This window comes from Lepeophtheirus salmonis, chromosome 6, assembly GCF_016086655.4.
Source record: "Lepeophtheirus salmonis chromosome 6, UVic_Lsal_1.4, whole genome shotgun sequence".
Taxonomy (NCBI): Eukaryota; Metazoa; Arthropoda; class Copepoda; order Siphonostomatoida; family Caligidae; genus Lepeophtheirus; species Lepeophtheirus salmonis.
In genome coordinates this window covers 16,370,444-16,391,093 of record NC_052136.2, presented here as the reverse complement: position 1 = coordinate 16,391,093, position 20,650 = coordinate 16,370,444, and the positions used below count along the sequence as shown (strand labels likewise).

The following is a 20,650-nucleotide window of genomic DNA, read 5'->3' as shown; positions in this document are numbered from 1 at the left end:
AATAAATCTTTTCATTCTTCATTTTAAAATCCCTGAAAAATATTAAGCTCATTTTAGGTAGTTACTAAATGTTTTTTGTACATACACATGTCCTTCCTGTCTGTAACATTTTTCTACTATCATGTTTGACCACATTAATTTATTGTTAAAATAAAAAATATTTCACTCTTAGTGACTTGAAGTATTTTTATATATAACTAAGAGTAGTATTTTTTTGCATCTTTTTTCACGGAATTATAATGAAAAACATATCTCATTACACATTTTTACATTATAGTTAATAATATTTAAATATCTATCCCAAAAATATAAGTATTTAAAAAAAGGTATAATTTTATCTACCTTTTGAGCTGAATAGATGGGAATAGAAACAAAAAATGAAGGTAGAAGAGAAAAACAGAGGGAGGCTTATAGAAAGATACAGAAGGAGAAGAATGAAGAATCAGAGAGATGGACAGAGATATAGAAAAGGAGACGATAAATGAAGTTTTATTACAGTTAAAAATAGCCTCTTAATTACATCAAACCCCTAAAAAATATCATTGGAACATGCTTGACTATTGTTAACGTCTACTTACTTACTAATATTCAGACTGATCTCCGACTGTTTGAAATTCCATATGCATAACACTAATAACAGAATTATTATAAGATATATATTTTAATCAAACTATTATGATAACAATTGATATAACTGTAATCAATTGTATATACCAACGCCTAAGTAACTACGGGCACAAGGTACCCATTGATTAAAATACCAAGGGTTAAAAATACACTCAAAAAATAATTCTTATAATCATTTTTTTGACATACAACACATAATTTATTTTAATTAACAATAATAATGAATTAAACAGGACAATGATAAGAGCAAGAATGTATTTTTACAGTGCTTTAAATTTGTATTGAAGCTCTACTTCATTAAATACAGTTTAATACATTGCTTATGTACAGGTAAATACTAGAAATAGTCGATTTTGAGGTAGATTTTATAATGAAATTTTGTTCGGAATTCAAATATCTATCCTAATTGTTAATGGGTGTAATTTTAAATAAATTTTTATATTCATTTTTACTATTAAAGTAAACAAAGGCTATTCTTTTATAATTAATATCAATTTATCAAAATCTCTAGCAAAGTAGTTATATATATGGGATTTCTACGTAATATTTTCAAAAATTAGGCATTACAATTGCAATTTATTGGTTGATTTTGAAAAACGTGAAATACAAAATAACTACTAACAAGTGACATAGCGGAAAAAAAAGTACTTTTGATATTACAAAAACTATTTTTCGTTTTCTTCGATTTTATACAAAATTTAATTGACTTATAATTTTGATCCAAGTTTTATAACATAATTTGCTGGATTTTGATATATTATATAAGATAATAGGGGAAGGAATATATATAGATGGTGCAGAAGTAAAACTTGTAATTTTAACAATAACTTTTATTTTTCGGAAAATGTGCTATGTACATGGTGGATAAGGTAAATCTAGAATAAATTTGACGGCTAATTATGAGAATTGTGGAGGTTATGTGATAATAAATTGAAAAATTGTTACAAGCTAAATGTGTTAGCTGTCGAATTTAATTATAGATTTTATGAGTATCTCGTCGTTCAAGATGGAAATAGTTAGGAGAATTTCCATCATCGAAGCTCAACGCGCAAGAGATAATTCCCTTCTTCAAATAACCCAAATCAACAGTTTATGACGTAATTAAGGCCTTTGATGAGGAGGGAATGTCTAAGAGAGCAGCCCATTGAACAATATCTTATAAAATCCAAATTAAAAGGTTGATAGGTGGCTTAAAACGATCAGTTGACACTTATCCAGACACACCAATTGCAAGGCTGGCCAAGGACTGCAACGTGAGCAAAGGGACCATCAAAAATGCCCTGAGGATTGACATACATTTATTGTCTAGGGTTAGAGCCTCAAAGCATTTGCTAACAGAGCAAAATAAGGCAGACAGAATGGGCAAAGGTAAGATTCCTATTAACCAAATGAAGAGCAAATGTGGTTACAAGCGAGAAAATCTTCACCATTAACGCCAAGCAGAATTGTAAAAGCGATAGGTGGATATTTTTGGACCCTGATGAGGTTCAACTATTCATGAAAACAAATAATCCGGCTTCAGTAATGGTCTTGGCGATCATCAGCACTGAGGGATAAGTTATACCCCCCCCCCACTTCTTAAAAAAGGACCAGAAGGTGACGAAGGACGTCCTCAAGGACATGTTCATCCCATGGATGAATAAAATCACTGATGGGAAGCCATACATATTCCAGAAAGACTCATCACCTGCTCCTAAGGCGTGCTCTTGGACCTCCTTATTGGCCAGCCAACAGGCCACATCTAAATCCCTATGGTTTTTACACGTGGGAAGGGTAGAGAGGATTACCTGCAAGAATAATTACGTCTCACTTGAAACCTTGAAGGCCTCCATCGTCAATACAATGATGGACATGGATCTGCACGAGGTAGCAAAGACATGCAAGGCATTCAGATGCCGTATACAGATCTTGATGGAGAAGGAAGGCTTTCATAATAAATAATCTTTTTAAATTGAATGTGGCTTTCAAATTTATAAAAAGTAATCTTTTTATCTCTTATACAAGTCTCATAATTAGCCGTTAAAGTTCTTCCGGATTTACTTTATACACCCTGTAGGAACAATTTTAGAGACAGATTACTTTTATAAAACGTAAAGAGAAATGCTTCAGACAGAACTTCCTTCAATATTTCCTTTTTTTTCTTTAATGACAGCCTCCACAATATGTCTGACGTTTAAAAACTGTTCAGAATGGTTGTTCCACTCCTTAGTAATTGTGGAATTCAGAGATGTTGAGACGTTCTATTGGTTTTGGACTCCAAAACACGCCACACAGCATAATCCAATGGATTAATAGCGGGCGATAACTGTGACAAAAGTTAGAGCCCCAGAAATCGGCTATATTCCGAGCAAAAACTCTTGCACTGTTATTCTATCCTGACTGCCTTCTCACACCGTTACTTTTATCCGGGGCCTTCTTGATGCTGTATATTGTGGAGAAAGACACACTAACAATGTTTGCAGCCGATTTTTGGGAGCCACTTGTGTGCAGAGCAAATCAGACACGCGTTTTGATTTTTGCTCTTCTCCAGACATTTTCCACTTTAAAAGTCCTTAGATGAATATTAACGGGTATTTTAGTAAAATTCTATGTTTTGGTTCCACACCCTGAATAGACTTGCCCCTCTCCCAATATAAAAGCACTTCCTACAGGCCAGAAACCTGGCGATGACTCCCCTTCAGAGTACCATTGTTTATACTTTTTGTTTACTAATTCCTCAGAAGTATACTTAATATATTTTATTTTTTTATTTCAAACTACATTCCCTAATGATTAAGCCATGAGGTTGTATAAGGGATAAAAAAAGAGTAACGACGTACCTCAATAGACAACGCACTCTGGAAAAATAATTCTCTTGAACTCAATGTGCTGAGGTGTGATACTCGGTCGCTTGTAGAGAAGGAATTATCAATATGAATATTCAAGCATAACTCTTACAAAAGATGGAGTAAATGTAATTATTGTTAGATCGGTCCTAATTTATTATGTCCAGTCGAGTCTTAGGATCGGTTCATAAGATCGTCGTTCCGTCGAACTGTGAGTTGTAGAACTGATAAAAAAAGAAGAAATAAAATTGAGTGACGTCGTCAAGGACCGAACTTTATCAGTTTTAAGACTGATATGTAGGACTGTATTGGACCGGACCAAGACTAAACTGAAAACTTCAATCCCAAATAAGGATCGACACAACATTAATTGTATTACTATAATGTTTACTTAATCAGTGCAACTTCATTGACCACATTAAAGGAACATTTAAAAAAAGTAGTGATACATAAAGAGTTGTAGAAATTTTCTCCATTTGTTCTTAAAATACAATAATACGTTAATCAATCATTTATTTATATACATATACAAACAACAAAACAAAATATATAGTAAGGGTGTAAATTATTTGAAGATATATTATTCAATACACCTCAGAATGAGAATGGTTCATTGTTCAAACGTCAAAGTACAAAGCAGATTTTCATAAATGGGGAAAGGTTTAGTTGTGAATGTTTGTTTAGTCTTTGTTTTTGTTTTTTTGTTACCTCGACCCATTTTTCATATAACAAAGTATTGATATTAAGAGGGGAATAAGTGATAATAATTATCCTTAGCTTTTCATTTCCACTAGCATATGTGAATTATAATTAAATATGAATAAATATTATCCATTTAATAAAGTGTATGTAAAAATCAGAGCAGAGAGATTGACCAACAAGACATGATGACATCGGATTTCAGCTCATAATTATTGCTACATAACTCGTAGGAAAGTGATATAAGTTCTTAAGAGAGTGAAACAAATAAAAAATCATAGTATACAATGCTGAGTGTTTACTAAAGTACTCCATGATGCTTTTGGTTTCAAGTTCATATTTCTTGTTGCAGTATATAATAAATAATGTTTAAGAATAACTGAAATAATTATAGTAAGAAGTTTAAATAGAACAACATACTTTGTTCTCACCAGAGACCTGATATACCCTAGTATTATCTTGTGTTAGACCTATATTTGAATTACTTTCTATGTAAGTTCTTAATTTATCATACATTTACTTCCTATAATCAACTTTTTTGGAATGATAAGTACTTAATTAGTTTCGAATTTATTAGCAAATTTTTGTAATTAATTGTTGAGGTTTCAAATAATGTTTTTATGCGTTTTTGTTGCATTTCTACCCCAAGGGTGAATATGACAAGAGAGATGGAATGGAGGGGGGAAGTATAAAACATGAATTAATTTTTTTACTTTACTAATAATTTCTTCTCTGTAGTTTACAAAATTGAATATTTTTTTCTCCAATTAATATTATTAAAGTTTATTAAATTCACAGGTATAAAATACAATGGGGAAAAAGTATTCAACTTGTTCATGTAGAATTGTTAAAAATATAACCTCAGACGATGCTCAAGACTTTTATAGTTACAAACCTGGACAGTGTGTGTGTTTTTTTTTTTCAAATAAGTTATCATTATAATAATATTATGGAAGAGAGAATTCAAATTATGTATAAATTAGTCACAAAATTGAGCGTGTGCTCATGAATAACGGAGAGTAACGCTTAGAACTTGTTCGGGAGTTATAAATATAGGGCTCTTTTGGACTCAAAATAGAATGAAGGATCAAGAACGGGGTAAATCCTACCTATATTCATGCAAGATACATAGAGAAAGTTTTGTTTATTTCCTTCGTCTAACAGCTTTTTCCAGATAATCTAATGAAAACTCATGAGAGCTAAACTTTTATCCTCCAAAACAGTATTTAAATTACCAAGATTACAATGTTGATTTTCAAGGGTGTTGTTTTTTAGCTTTCTTTAATTGGTCAGATGGAGTTGCACCGATTAGTTATAAGTGAACATTATTGTATTACAATAACTCCAACTAACTTAGGAATTATCCTTTAAGTCCAAACAGATGATTAGTTATGAAAATCTTGTGTATAATGAGCATGTTAAAAAAAAGAAACCGAAAATCAACATGGTACCCCTGACAATTTGAAGAATGTTTTGGAGGAATAATGCTTCTGAAGTTTCATTAGATCACCTACAATCAGCTGTGACAAAGAAGGAAGGAGAAAAGGATATAAATAAGGGCATTTGCTAGAATTACTCAAACTTCGATCCCAATTAGACTCTGAGTCCAACATGGGCTTACCCTTACATATAGCTCTGTAACAAATCTTCAGGGTTACGTTCCGTCTTTTATCAGTACATAAGAATGTTCAATTAGGTTTTGAATATGATTGAATCTATTTAGGAAAGGAGTTTCACTACTTAGGAATTAAATAATAATGACAATTACTAAGGAAAAGAAAATTTATTCTTCAGATTATTAATTTTTTTTTTAAATGCGCCAGGAAAAAAATTCAGCAGATTTACATCACAGTAGATAAATAAACATTTCCTTATCTAGGATATACCGTGAATCGAACTCATTGAGTTCAAGAGAATAATTTCTCCTGAGTACGATGTCAACTGAGCTACGTCCCTATACTATCTTTTTTTTTTTTTTTTTTTTTTGTATGTTTTCTTCAACTCTTTTTATATTGTCATGTATAACAATTACTAAGGAAGTTTTATATTGCTAAAATATCTAATTAATTGGTTGGTTATATTAATACCCAAGGACATTAACAGAGGATTAATTGGAGACAGTAGATTTCAATTCTCTTTAGTATTAACAAAATATCCAATATGTTTACACCCCTTCAAAAATTATGCATATATGATGATCCTTTAAGGGTTAATATCCATACTGTCTGACTTCTTATATTTATACTATTCAAACTTATACTCACTCTCCTTTACTCCCTATGAGAGATTCACATAAGTTTTTGGGTGTTGGGCAAAATGAGATGAAGAGATCATCTCACGGTCCACATTAATGAAAAATTGGCTTTTATTTTTTTATTGGACAATAAATAATTAAAAGTAATTGAGATTTGAATATTTTTAGTATAACTCAAATGACTGCAATTTTGAAATTGTAGGAAATTGTGAATTTCTAGCCATTTTATTTAAAGTTCGCATCCAGACTGACTTTGGAAATCTTTATTATTGGATCTAAGTACTCATGAGTGAGTTTAGTATGAGATTTATTTTTTACCGCATTCATCTCAGTGAAAACAGACTCGCACAACCAAGTTGATCCAAACATTCAAAAAATACGAAGACATAATTGTTTTAGAAGAAATTCTGGAAGCAATCCAATTCAGAATTCTTCGGTAGAAGATGATGACTTGAGCCTGTTTGTCAATTATTCACTTGACTACCGGTCAATCCCGTAGATTTGAATTTCAGAAACAGTTGCATTTATTATTGGCCGGATCAATTAGGCGTCAGCTTTAGGATATTTTTTTCTTTAAAAATATAAAAAAATATCTACATAGGAAATCCTCAGTGCCCCCATTTTTTATGAGCACACTCACACGTAACTACTCAATCCAAGAATACTTATATTCATATGAAGGGTTCTCTCCTCAAAAATGAAAAAATAATAATAGGAGTTTCATGAAGAAAAAAATCGCATGTTGGGATGACTGATGCGTAGTCAAGTCTTAAGAGTAATTACTTATAAAAACAAACAAAATTCAATTTAACATACCTGCATTTATATTTTATTAAAATCTTAAAAAATATACGCACATCAATGATAATTCATATATATAACCATTTTATACACCATTGGACAGTGATAAAAATGGGTACTTAACCATTTGAAATACACCATCTAAATTATTGAAATTTATAAATCTTTAATCAAATTTTCTGATCTGGCCTTGGATAAATTATTTATCTTTTTATTTTATTAATATAATTAAATAATTTTTTCGAGATGTATCAAATGTACTCGCAGGCCGCCTGTTCAGAATATTCGCCTTATGTCCTCTGACATGATTTTAAATATATATGTGTGTATTAAGCAACTAAAGAAGAGTTAGAAAGCACCTTCCCTAAAATGTAAAAGCAGTCGCTCATATACCTAACTGTGAGTGAGAGCGTGAGTAGCCTTAAGAGACGGAGAGCATTTCACCATATACAATGGGAGGATGTAATCCCAATAATGGCAATAAAAACAAACAGGAATCAAACAGTAACTTGACATTATCAAAGAGGCGTCTTTCAAAAAAGCAAAAATATTGGTCAATAGTTGAAAATATGACATAATAAATACACCACTCATGATACATTCATAACGGACTTCCTATTATGTAAAAGTGCTCTTGTTATACTCTATAAAATGATATATCAACATCTTCTATGGACACTCTAAATGTCGTTAGTTTTCGCAAAACGTTTTTCAGGTAAATACATACATCCCTTTTGCCTAAAAATAATTTAACTTATTGATTTGTGTAAGGTTATTTGTAGTTTAAATTATGTGGGTACAACAATTGTCCAATTTTTTTCACTAAGCTTTAATGTCGACGAGATTATTGTAGATAACTTAGTATCCAGAAGAAAGTAAAATTGCAAAATAGTAACAATTACTTTTCTTTTCTTTTTTGCCCTGTTATGCATATGTGTGTTGTTTTTGTGATTGTTTTTGATGTCATGTACCTAAATAGTAGCTAAGGGATTAATACGTTTCTGTAAGGAGGAAATCCTTTTACGGACAGAGGAGAGAGAAGTCTTTTAAAAAAAAAATACTCCTCGTTCCAAGAGGATGTTTGACTCGCCGTTTTTTTTTTATTTGTCTTCTCCCTTCTCTTGCTCCCCCCTCTCATTGGTAAATAATAATCACCTGTTGAATGTCATTATGAGAATTCTTATATTAATAGTTCTGACCTTCTATATATGTGGCTCATCAACAAAACAAAAAACAAGTTAGAAGGATTTTATCAAAATTCATCGTAACAATGATTGATTTTAAAAATAATGGAATTATTTTGCAAGATCAGATCAGAGCCATAGAAGGCTTTATAATCTAAATGAAGGCTTTCAACTATAGATAACACCTTGAGATATCTGAACTCATCCCAGAAATTTGAATATAAAGCATAAAACTTACCAAAATTGTTCATTATATTAAACTGTACGTATTTATGAAGCACAAAAATTAAACAGACATTACTTGTTTTTTGTTGAAGATTATTTTTGTATTAAGCAATAACATGTTATATTAGTATATATGTCGGGTAGGAGTTAAAAGTTCTTCGTTTGCTTTATCAGTCATTTTAATTATTAATTATTGATGCTATCTTTTCATTTAAATCTATTATCATTATGATATATTTATAATTTTGAGCATTTGAGCAACATTATTTTCTATAGAATATTCGTAATTAATAAGTCATTTTCATCAAAATAGAAAAAAAATCAAACAAAATAATATATCTGCCATCTACAAAATATTACATTATACCCATACCTAGGGTAATTATTAATCAATTTTTGTAGTTTTGAATTGTTCGATTTTTTTCCACCAAGAACTTTGTATTTATTCATTCGATATTATTATATAAATTATATAAAATAACGATAAAAATATCTAGAAATATTGAGTGTATTTATAATAATAAGTTCCTTAAACATATCTGAAGTTGTGAAAATGAGCAACTATATGGAGCCAGTTAAACATTTACAATCTTCAAACAAAAATGATTCATTTTTACAATTTAAAAGTCAAAGTAAATTATAATGTCAACTATAAAAATTAGTACATGTTGTCGGTAGAATCATTTTTAAACTCCTTTTAAAATTTTCTTACTCTAAGAAAGCGAATTATCCAGAACTTTGTTAAAATAAGTGTTAAAAACAGGGGCGTCTGCAAGATTATATTTTGTGGAGGGTTTGGTTCTTGAAATTTTTTTGAAAAAAAAATTGAAAAAAGAAAATTTTGGAAAAAAAAAAATCAAAAATATGTTGGATTATCCTTGAATTTTGCTTTATTATAAAAAAAAATTACATCGACAGCCATTATTTCCTGCTTATAACTATTTGTACATGCCTAGAGCACAGATTACACATCCTGAACACCCGCAATATGTAACAGAAGTATAAAAACTGCAGAACAGGAGTTTTTTTTTTTTTTTTGTAGAACAGGTGAGGAAAAAAATAATATAAAGCCCTGGTCATAACAGCTATGCTGTTCTCCTCTGAAACATTCAACAAATTGTCAGGGTTACCATATTAATTTTCCAGGGTTTTTATTTTATTATTTTTTTTTCTTTTCATATCAAAAATGCCTACGTTCTATAACTCTACCTATCCAGAATCAATAACACGAGTCAAAAAGAACAACATCGCGAAAGTAGACAGTTTCATACGTATCAGTATAATTCAAGATGATATTTTTTCCATTAGTCTTCCCATGGTGTGGTTTTGCCCTGACTAAAGAAAATTTTATCATTATGAATATATTTCCGCAACTTGTACAATTTATTTTGTACAAGTTACCACTTGAACACAACACATATAACGCATATCCAAAACGTGATTTTACGCATAATTTGATTTTTGTACCTACTACTACAAAAAGAATGTATTATAGATCTGCATAACTTAAATGGAATGTATTACAGCCTTAATTTGTAGATTATGGGTTTTTATTTGACAGGGTAGGCAAGGTACTATGAACATACATAATATTAAATAAGAATTATGTTCTTGTTTGTTTGTTATTGTATTGGTGTGGACAATTTACGGGGGTTTTTTGCCGAAAGGAGACTGACAAAATAATATATATATTATTTTTGGCAAAGTAGGTTTTTTTTAGACTATGGATAAAATTATCATAATAATAATACTATTCTTCCAGATATTGGTTAAAAAGTAGGAAGTAAAAGAAACTTCTATGGAGGAACAATATGTCTTGGATAATGCAGTCAGTTTTGCATTGTCATTTGAATTATTGATTACTAGCTGTAGTACACGACATTTGCCAGAGAAATTTGCCGTCGGCTAAAAGACACCTTTTGCATTAATAATGGGGAGGATAAATCTCCCAGGAATTATTATTTTTACTTTAACTACTATTTGTAACTACTCAGTGCTTAATTCAATTGATATGAAGTGTTCTCTCCTCAAGAATGAATGAATAATTCTTAAAAGAGTTTGAAAATGACTGATGAGTTCTTAATCTCTAAAGCCTTCTCCAACAAAACAAAAGAAAACAGTTCTCGTTGTATGCTACAAAACAAATTAATTTTTATATAGCAGCATTACTATAAAGGCATAGGAGTTATGATATACATCAGAGAACAATAAAAAATACAAGCAGAAACAGCTTACCTGTTATATGTGCTCTCACCTACGCCTACATTGTTATTTCTTAGATCAAAATATCTCTATATTATATGTCAAGGAGCACTATATACAGTGCCCCCCCGTGACTCTGTTTTTCTTACATTGAGACATAGATATCTATGAATTTTGCTTGATTGATAAGATTTTGCTATTTGTTTGTATAGTTTTATTAAAATTGAGAACTCACTCGTTTAAGAAAAATTTGAAATATTGCAGCACTCAGTGCAAGGACGTCAGTTAGGACAATTTTGCTCGCTTCTTTATTCTTATTTGTTATTTTTATGTTTAAATTAAACAGCAAACAGGTTTTTTAGCTAATGCAGGGCTCTGAAGAGGTTTGTGATAGTAAATATCCTATATATTATAAAATACAAATCAGTGAAACATAATAACATCATATATTACATCAATCTACAAAAATATATTGAAAGTTAATTACTTAACATCTCGAAAGGTCAGTTATTTATTTTATAAAAAATATCATTATGTCGAATTTTCTTCCTTTCTAACTCAAATCCTGTATTTCCATCTCTGCGTAATTGATCAAATAAAAAAAATTACCACGAGTCTCTCTTTACTTATTAGAGTCATAGTATAAGCTGTGGCTCTTGTTAATAAAAGTGAATGTCTGAAATACACATGTGGAACCCATTTTGTAAACAAGTGAATTCAGTTCATGTTATGTTAAATAAAAGTTAAAATTATGAACTTTTTATTAATTGACGCTTTCAATAATGAATATCATGAATATGTATTGTATATTAATGTTCCTTTCTTTTTATCCTTGTTTACAGAGGGAGGAGCGACAACTTCCCGGAAATCCGGAAGTAGCCGCAAATCTGGAATCATGGGTAAGGGCAAATCCCATCACCGTGGAAATCGAGGAACAGAAGAGCAAGGTGATCATGGAGTTCTATCCTTGGATCCAGAAGGCCAATATAGAACTCATCTCCTTTTTCCAGCTCGACCCTCTGATGGGGACATCGATAGCCGCCGGTCAGGGAGCTCCTCTTCAATTATGAAGCAACTCATGGCATGGGGTCGAAAAGCAACATCTACCACACCCTCGCAACAACCTCCACAACAACCCCCTCCCCCACCGCCACCAGTTCGGTCTCCTGATGGCCTTCATGAATATTATAATAGACAAAATAAGACTGTGAGTTTCGTTACAGGAAATCATCATTCTCACCCTCAAAACGGTCCCTCTCATCTTCATCTTCCAATTGGTAATACGGATAAGAAAAATAGCTACGCCCTTGATAAGCCTGATAAGCGACCTAATAGCTATCATTGTGAATCAGTGAGTCGTATTCCTGGATTTGGTGGATCTTACAGTACGGCAGCCTCCTCTTCATCCTCAAGTGGATTAGGAGGAGGGGGAGGAAGTTTTAGAGAGAAACAAAATCCACATCGACTCTCCTGTGACCCTGTGATGAACGGAAATCCACCTCATTACCCTGCTCCACCCTCCTTTATACCACAAAGAATTCGTCCAGATAATTCTTCTTCTTCTTCACCCAGACAAATCCAACCTTCGATTCGCTTACAAAAAATTCATCCTACGACTCTTCCAAGAATGAACGGATCCCCTGATTCCCCTGGACCTCTTCCAAGAGGACATTTACTCCGGCCAGGAGATACAAAAACTATTAGTTCCGTACCTCATCCTCCTCCACGTTCCATGATTCATGAAGGAGGAGGGAGAGGAAGGAACGATCAGAGGAGACCTCATGATCGAAGGGATACTCATCCCAGAAATCTTCATTCTGTTAGTAAAGATTGCTTCATCATTCCTCAAAATAACTTGGAACGATTCTTACCGGATGGAATTACGGTAAGATAGCATCATTTTTACTATAGCACATGGGCCAAATTTGAATCATTTTTGGTGTGAGTCCCCCCCCCCCTCAGTTTAAAAACCCTTACGGTGACCCTCCTACAAATTAGGAAAATAATATTTAACCTATTAGGATGACCATATTTTGATTTGCAAAAAAAAGACACTTGGTTCGAATGAAGTGGGGTTTTTTGGGGACATTAATATTTTTGAAATTAATAGAGCATTTATTAACAAATTTTAATTATTGTATTTTTTATTTTTTTTCAAATATAAGATATTTAAGTCTCTTGTTCTATTACATACAAAAGTTTTGATTTCCCTATTTATTTATTTATTTTTAAATTTAAGTTGCCTTTCAAAATATGCACAAAGTCCAAATATTTGATGAATTCCGGACGCCCAGGACAGATATTGGTCACCTTACATTTATTTCCACACCTTGTTTTTTAATTATATCCCTTTTCCTATCCATTTCTTCGAAATAAATATTTTGTTTTCACTTTTTGGTATGAATACAACATATCTTGAGCAAGGCAAGAGATTGACCCTGAAACAAACTGTTTCTTCCTGTTATACTTGTCCTTATAATTAGGAAATACAAACAGCTAATAAAGGCTTAAAATTTTCGCTCTTGCGGTCATCACCCAGGTACTTTTTGGCAAAGCATCAATTATTGTCCCTCGGGTTGTTGTTCTTTTCATTATCTTTTGAATTATTTTAAAAAGCAGGCGAAAGATAAATGTGTGAGTTCAAGCCACATAAAGGATATAAAGCAGAAACAACACAAACATGAGGGAAAGATGTAAATATTAGTGTTTGGTTTCGGTCTGAAAATCCTAGATCCGTCTGAGACCAATAACTATTAGTGAACCGAACTAATTCTTTCCTTTAAAGAAGTTTGGTTCGGTCTGGTTTCAAGATAAAATTCGGTTTAGATCAGTCTTAAATAGAAAAAAATCGGTCTATATCGGTGTAACAAAAGAATGTTCTCATTTAAATTCAGTCTAGAACGATTTCAGATAAATTATTGATGACGTCATGTCTATTTTAAAATTGCAAGTATTGAACTACACTGTAATATGAATTTAAATGTGTTATATAAATCAGGATAGAAGAGAAAATTGGTCCATTTATAGAGACCGAAAAAATTGGTTACCGATTAAACAACGATTAAATTTTGATCTACAAATCTGAAATTGCGGTCTGGGCCGAAATATTGGTCCAAATCAGTATAGATAAAACCACTTAAAACCAAACCGGAAAAAAATTGATCTTGGACCGAGTCTCAACACTAATCACTTTTACGAGTTTATTCCTCACCCCTGTTTCATAAATACTAATATATCATTGAGGCCCGGGCGTACCAACTCAAATTAAATTTAAGACATCTTAAATCTAGCAATGTCATAAATTTGCACTAAAAATTTAAATTATGTTTGGTGCAACCAGGTCTAATTTTGAAAAAAAAAACCATGTTTTCAGCTTCCAAGAGAACCAATGCGATCTCCTCTTCTGAATATTCTTGAAGTAGAGGATCCAAAGCTCGGGATAGCACTACATTTGATGCCTCCTCTTACATCCCTTAATCCCCATTTGGATTCTCCACTCGCAGCTCCGACTGAACTCCAGAAAAAACTTGCCACGGATGAGCTTTATTCTGCACGGGACCTGAACGTTTGCACAGAAGGATTACTTCTCAAGAATCTCGAAAAAGACGGTGAATAATCATTATAATTATTCCTATAAAATTATTTTTTCAATGGGTTGTAAGGGTTAAAGAAAGAAATAATTATATATATGTGATTCTCGACATAAAAACAATCTTGAAAATAAATCCAGAAAAGGAAAAAAACCTTTTTTTTTTTTTTTATATATATATTAATACAGACAAATATTTCATTGATATATTTGAGTCCATTATAGGCTTTGTTATCAAATTTTGGGATGAGATCAGATATTCAACAGTTTTTGCTATAGTTTAATTTTTTTATTTGATTTAAAGAATCTCTAATGGCCCCGACATAGCCTTTCAAATAAAATCTGATAATGTATCATTCTTTCATGGTGACGATCAATTTTTGTCATTTTAGGTTGAAATTTTTGGCGTTTGCAAAGGGCAAATAATTATTCATAGGAATTGATGATAATTCGTCGACGAATACTAATGTAATCCAGACTCAACTATGAGAAAAATCATACTAGTTTGCCTTTGTGTTTGACGGGCCATGTATATAGGTATAATAAACTTATATACGCCTATAGCATATTAAAGACAATGTTATTGGCTACTCCGTATACGACATATGTCATATTATATTGTCAAAACATAAATAAAAAGAAGTCATTTACTTTCATGAAAAAAAGTATTAAACGCTCGATTATATTAAAAGCTTGACAAATATTTTCTCAGCATCATTTATGCATTTAACAATGCATTTTATTTCTAAGGAAGGAATTCAAATTGACAAGCTTTAAAATGTTTTCAAACAATATCACCAACCAAAGGCTTATTCCTTTGAAACATGAGCTATTTCAAATAATTTAGAAGCAAAGTTATCATTGGAGGACATCCAAGTCAAACAATCTTAGTTGAGGTGTATTATTACTCATATTTTGAAGATAATGTGTGAAATTATTATTCTTAAACGCTTAATTAAAATGTCTACGAAATGAAACTATGTCTAATAGACAGTTGATCCTAAATACTATAAAATGAATAATTGTGTATATATTTTTTATTTATATTATAGAAAACCTAAAATTTTACTTACGTGACACAAAAAATAACTCAAAATGGGCTCTTTTGCAGAAATAACAGTCTACTAGAGAAAGCCTCGTAGCAAACACGGATCACCTTCATAGAAATGCTGTCCCATTCCCTAATTAAAGAGGCTTTCAGTCCATCCGAATTGGGATGGGGATTCTGGCAGCCCCTTTCTTTCAAAATCCATCAGATTCAAATCTGGACTTGATAGTGGTAGAAAGTAGAGAGTCAAAATCCAGGGATATGAATGTCGCAAGATTTTTCGGTCATATTTGATGTATATGAGTTAGACCAGTCCTTATTTAGAACTGAAGACAGCAGAACCCTCTAGTTTAGTACGGGATATTGGTTCTAAAACCTTTTAAAGTTCGGTCCTTGAACTTTTTTTTTTTTTTTTTTTTAATCAGTTCCAGTTTTTTTCAAATTCTATGAACCGCTCCCACGGATCGATAAGACCGTTCATAAGACTGGATTGAACCGAATAAATAACGGCCAAAGTAGCACTAGTGTGAGGTAGCACCATCCTGTTGCCAGGTCTAAACAAGGTATTTCTAACCTGTGACCCATTGGCCTCATTAGGCCCCTCTTAATGTGGCAGTGCAGCCCAGCAACCGTTCTCACTTCAAGAAGTATTTTTTAGGAAAAATGTCACAATATCATAAAAACGCGAAAAACGGACATAATACGTACAAATATTGAAAAATATTTCTCAAAAAACGGAATTTTTTGAAAAAATATTGAGAAAACAGAGAAAACAAAATCGATCAAATTATGAAGAGGAGCAAAAATTAAATTTTACAAAAAATTAAAAAAAAAAATCTCTCGAACAAACTATAATACTACAGATACCCCTGATTAGATTTGGCCTAAATTAAATAATTATCCTTGTAATAGTTTCGTTTTATGAAGCAATTTTTCACTAATTTAATTCAATAGGTTATGAGGCCCATTGAAATATTTCACGTGGCAATCTCGCCCATAATATTAAAAGGTTGGTCATCCCTTGTATAAATCCTTTCCATTTGGTGCAGTTTTGGATCGGTCTAAAATAAACAACTAAAAAGACTGTATCCCTATCAGTACAATCCTTATCGGCGTTTTATTGTAACTACAACAACTGAAATAACGTAGTTATTAACTGCTTTATTTCCACTGTTGAAGTTTTGTCATAATCTCTTTCAAAGAGACAAGATACCGGAAGTTTAATGTTGGAGGCGTGGGATTAGAACTTATAAAAAAATTTAAAATAGTATTCATCATTTTCTTCGTTTTTATATTCTTCAATTCTAGGTCGGAGTAAAGAAAATAAAAAGATAGCTAGTAGTGTAGGAAATGACTAATCAGTCTTTAGGACTGTTGAGTGGTCAAAAAGATCAGACCGATAAAAATATGACTAAAAACTGATTTGGAAATCAGTCTTAGGACTGTTCCAACACTACTTTTGTGGGAATTGTCTCGTAGTAGGAGACCTTTCTCTAGGAAAATGTCTGCGTACTCAATAATGTTAATTTTGACTCCCAAGTGTACAGAGATCAGGGACACCTTAGTAGACCTACTGACAATGGTTTTTGCGTCTATTAGATCCTACGAAGCTAATCAAAACATTTTGTGTCCAAAGGCCGATCAATTGTCAGTTAAATTTGGTATCATATGAAAAAACTTTATCATATTGGGTGATATTTCAGACTTAAACAGAAAGAGGATTTTCTTGCTCTGATTGAATATGTTTTCCTTGGTCGTGACCGAGGCAATAAAAGAATATATAAAGCAAACTTTGCAGACAATTAATCAATAATTTACAAATAAAATTTTTATAATAATATATCCAGATCAATAAGAGTTATATAAGTTTAAACATTTTTTTAGAGTGTTTAGGGTCCAACCTGTAAACATAACAAATTCCTAACTTTATTTTTTCTTCTTCATTTCAGCGGAGTATCCTTATATTAATTATTATATAATCCAAAAGTCACGAGATGAGATTCTCAACTTCTATAAGAAAACCCGATCTCGCATGTTTGACACCTTCAATCCAAACAAGTTAGGCTATACCTGTGATCATACTTTTGAAATATTTGATGAAGTGGCTTCCATTGCACGACCTCCAGTTCAAAATCAGTCAAAGAAACCCATTAATGACCTCACAGGCTACATTGTGTGTATCTACAGAGTCTTTAAAGGTGACGATGGAGAAAAGTTCGAAAGGAATTGGCTCTATTGGACAGGTAATGTTATGTATATATGCGTGACCCTTTGATTAATCAGGATAAGAGTTATAACTTATAATCTGAACAGTGTTATTTTATTTTTTTCAAACCTTTAAGTTATCAATATTTTATTTGTTTTTGAGGAGATAACATATAAGTATACGGCAACAAAAAGCATTTTCCAATCCTGTAACCAGACCTATATCTAATAAGGAACACTCTAAATTTTAGATGGAGACAAGGCTCTGACTAGGATTTTTTTACCGGAATAACTAGCTTGAGATGACATTTTATGCTTAGAGTCAAACCTGTATTAAGCACTAGACCAAGGGAAACTGAAAAAGCGACTGCTTAGTGCAGTTGACCTCTTAAGTCAGGTTTCCTATATTTTAACAATTATAAATTTGAAAACTGGATATGACCGCTTCATGCGATGGCACGCATAAAACAAACCTAAGTAATATTTATTTAAAAATATACAAAATTTAGAATGTGTTCACAATATATACTCATCGTTTAGGCCCATGTACAGTACCGTAATGAACCCTTCCTCCCTCCACCCCACACACATACAAACTTTCCTCCTGCAGTTACAACTCTGACGTGTACTCGTTTCACGTTGAAGATTTGTATGGGAGTAATAAACAGAGATGGTATTTTCGTAGAGAAAAGAAATAACATTTTTGTGATTAGAAAAGGAAAAACTGTTGCTGATATTGTTCTTTCTTAGATAGCTTGTAGAGATTTAACATATCTCTTTGAAAAAATCAATATTGAACTTCCGCGTAGGTTTAGTGATATTTTTTTTTCCTTTTTAGTCCTTAATAAAGTTATAATATATTTATTTTGTAAAGTAATTACAAATTTTGAAGATTCTACTGCATAGATCAGTAATACATTTTTTTCCTTCCTGATAATATAACAGGCAGCTGATGTGACCGAAATTTCTTCTAGCCAACAGTACCATAAGTATCACTCTCGCTTTCTCATTGCACCCTATAGAAATATCATCCCTAATTGTAAGTTTAAGTCCTTGTTGGATTTATTGTTTAATTAGAATTGAGAATCGATATTGGAGTAAAGGTGGGTTCACAAGTGCTTACACACTCATTCAGCACGCATAATTTTTCCCTTTTTATTTGTATTATTGCACTTCACTTATTATTATTATTTATTTATTTTAAATTAAATGGTTACTACATAAGGATAGTAATAAAAAGGAAAAAAAATGCATGATAAATTATGCGTAAGCAGTTCATCGAACAGACCTTAATTCCTCCCCATGTTCTTTCAGAAACGGAGTGATATTTGTGTTTATTTCCTTTCACTCATAGCTGCTTGTAGCTTATCTAATAAAACTTACAACTCTAACCATGATTCCATTCATTATATTTTAGGTGCTCGTATGCTCTATAAAAACCTTCCTAAAGATGTCGGACTTCGCCGTATCACTCTACATAAATCCATCACATGCCCACAGGAGGTCGTTTACATTCTACTCGTAGAATGTACTCATTTCCTGGATCACATTGGAGAAACTGCAAATCTCTTACCTATATTACGAGGTAGAATATGCGGATACACAGGGATATTCCGATCCATAGAAAGCTTCTGACAAGAACATCCTCCGGCCAAATCTGAATCCCAAATGTCGGAGGAGGAAATGAAGATGGTTGAAGAGCAGCAAAGGGAGAGGGATGAGAGTAGAAGAAGCTGTTCCCATGTTGAAAACAGGGAGAGAGAATCCTCAGGCTTCTTTGCTTCATTGTTTAAAACCTGATGAGATACATGTATACCACCACAACAACACATCTGTACACTTTGCTTCATGTGCAAAGTGTGATTGGAGAACCCCCAATATTAATATTATCAATGTTGTCCTGTAGATTTGATTATATTTGCATTATAAAAATCAATAGGTTCATCAAAATTTTTCTTTGTGTCATTTGTCATATCCTTCCAATTTTTTTATATAAAAAATAATTTACAAAATATTATTATAGATTGTTATTATCATATTAAGAAGAAGAAAAAATCTGTGATTTTTTGTGCTATGGCTAAGCCATATGTTTATATGATTTACAACATATTTATCAGAGACAGGTTGAATGGATACAAATGTCTCCACTAGAAATAAATACACAAACATACATGCTATTTTGAGACCATAGAAAAATAATAATACCTCTTATATATCTACACATCTTTTATATCCATTTTATTTTATCGTTCTGTTACTTTTCTGGTGTGTTCATTTATCCCAGTAGACTGCAACATCCTTGTATTTAGTGGGGGTTAATTTATGAACATGAGCAGATTTAATTTAGGCACAATTTTTTAAGGACTCCAGAATATCTTGAAAGTAATTTGGTGGGGAGAAAATTAAAATCAGGAGCAACCCTCAAGTTGTGGTTTTTAAATTGATTTTCAAATTAATAAAAAAAACTCAAAAATGTTGTATTCATTAAGACCCATTTATACTTTTGAAGTAATATTTTAAATCGATCAAGTTTAGTATTAAGGTCAAACGTCACATAAAGGTCAACTTCCTCCAAATATTTATTTAAGTGTGTGTACTAGAGCAGTGGCTCTTATACCTATGTGGTTACGCGTACCTCTCGGAGTATTTGGAGGCACTCTAGGGTGTACTTGAGCTTTTTAAATATATAAATATTTAAAAAATAGCATTAATATAAAGCCTTCTAGCCACAGATCTAAGATCGGACTCTTCATCATCTATTAGAGAAAAGAATTAAAAGAAATAAGAAGGAGTAAAGCTTAATAAAAGAACAGTGTTGTACTTCTTCTTTGAACTACTAAAAATGTTTTGCACTGATTAGGGCTTACTTGGCTGAAAAAGGTTGAGAATCCTTCTACAAGAATGTCCCATTTTCAGCATGATCCGTTAGTTTGATCTTCTGTTGTGTATTGTTAAATAAAGGATGTAGGAAAATATAAACATATTTATTTC

The 20,650-nt window shown here is 31.8% G+C and overlaps 1 protein-coding gene across 6 annotated transcripts in view; it reads left to right on the top strand.

Annotated features, from left to right (window-relative positions):
* The window catches only part of LOC121119438 (uncharacterized), a 221,082-nt gene extending 201,204 nt beyond the window's left edge, over positions 1-19,878 (top strand). For 5 of the 6 annotated variants that reach the window (XM_071889111.1, XM_071889112.1, XM_040714099.2 and 2 more), the window contains 4 exons: positions 11,660-12,702; positions 14,191-14,425; positions 17,404-17,697; positions 19,077-19,878. In XM_071889111.1, the coding sequence (XP_071745212.1) occupies positions 11,713-12,702; positions 14,191-14,425; positions 17,404-17,697; positions 19,077-19,294 (1,737 nt within the window). In that variant the 5' untranslated portion in view covers positions 11,660-11,712 and the 3' untranslated portion in view covers positions 19,295-19,878. Of the gene's footprint in view, positions 1-7,264; positions 7,922-11,659; positions 12,703-14,190; positions 14,426-17,403; positions 17,698-19,076 lie in introns of those variants that run through there. The other variant, XM_071889110.1, reaches the window with a different exon arrangement.
* Positions 19,879-20,650: the final 772 nt, after the last annotated feature.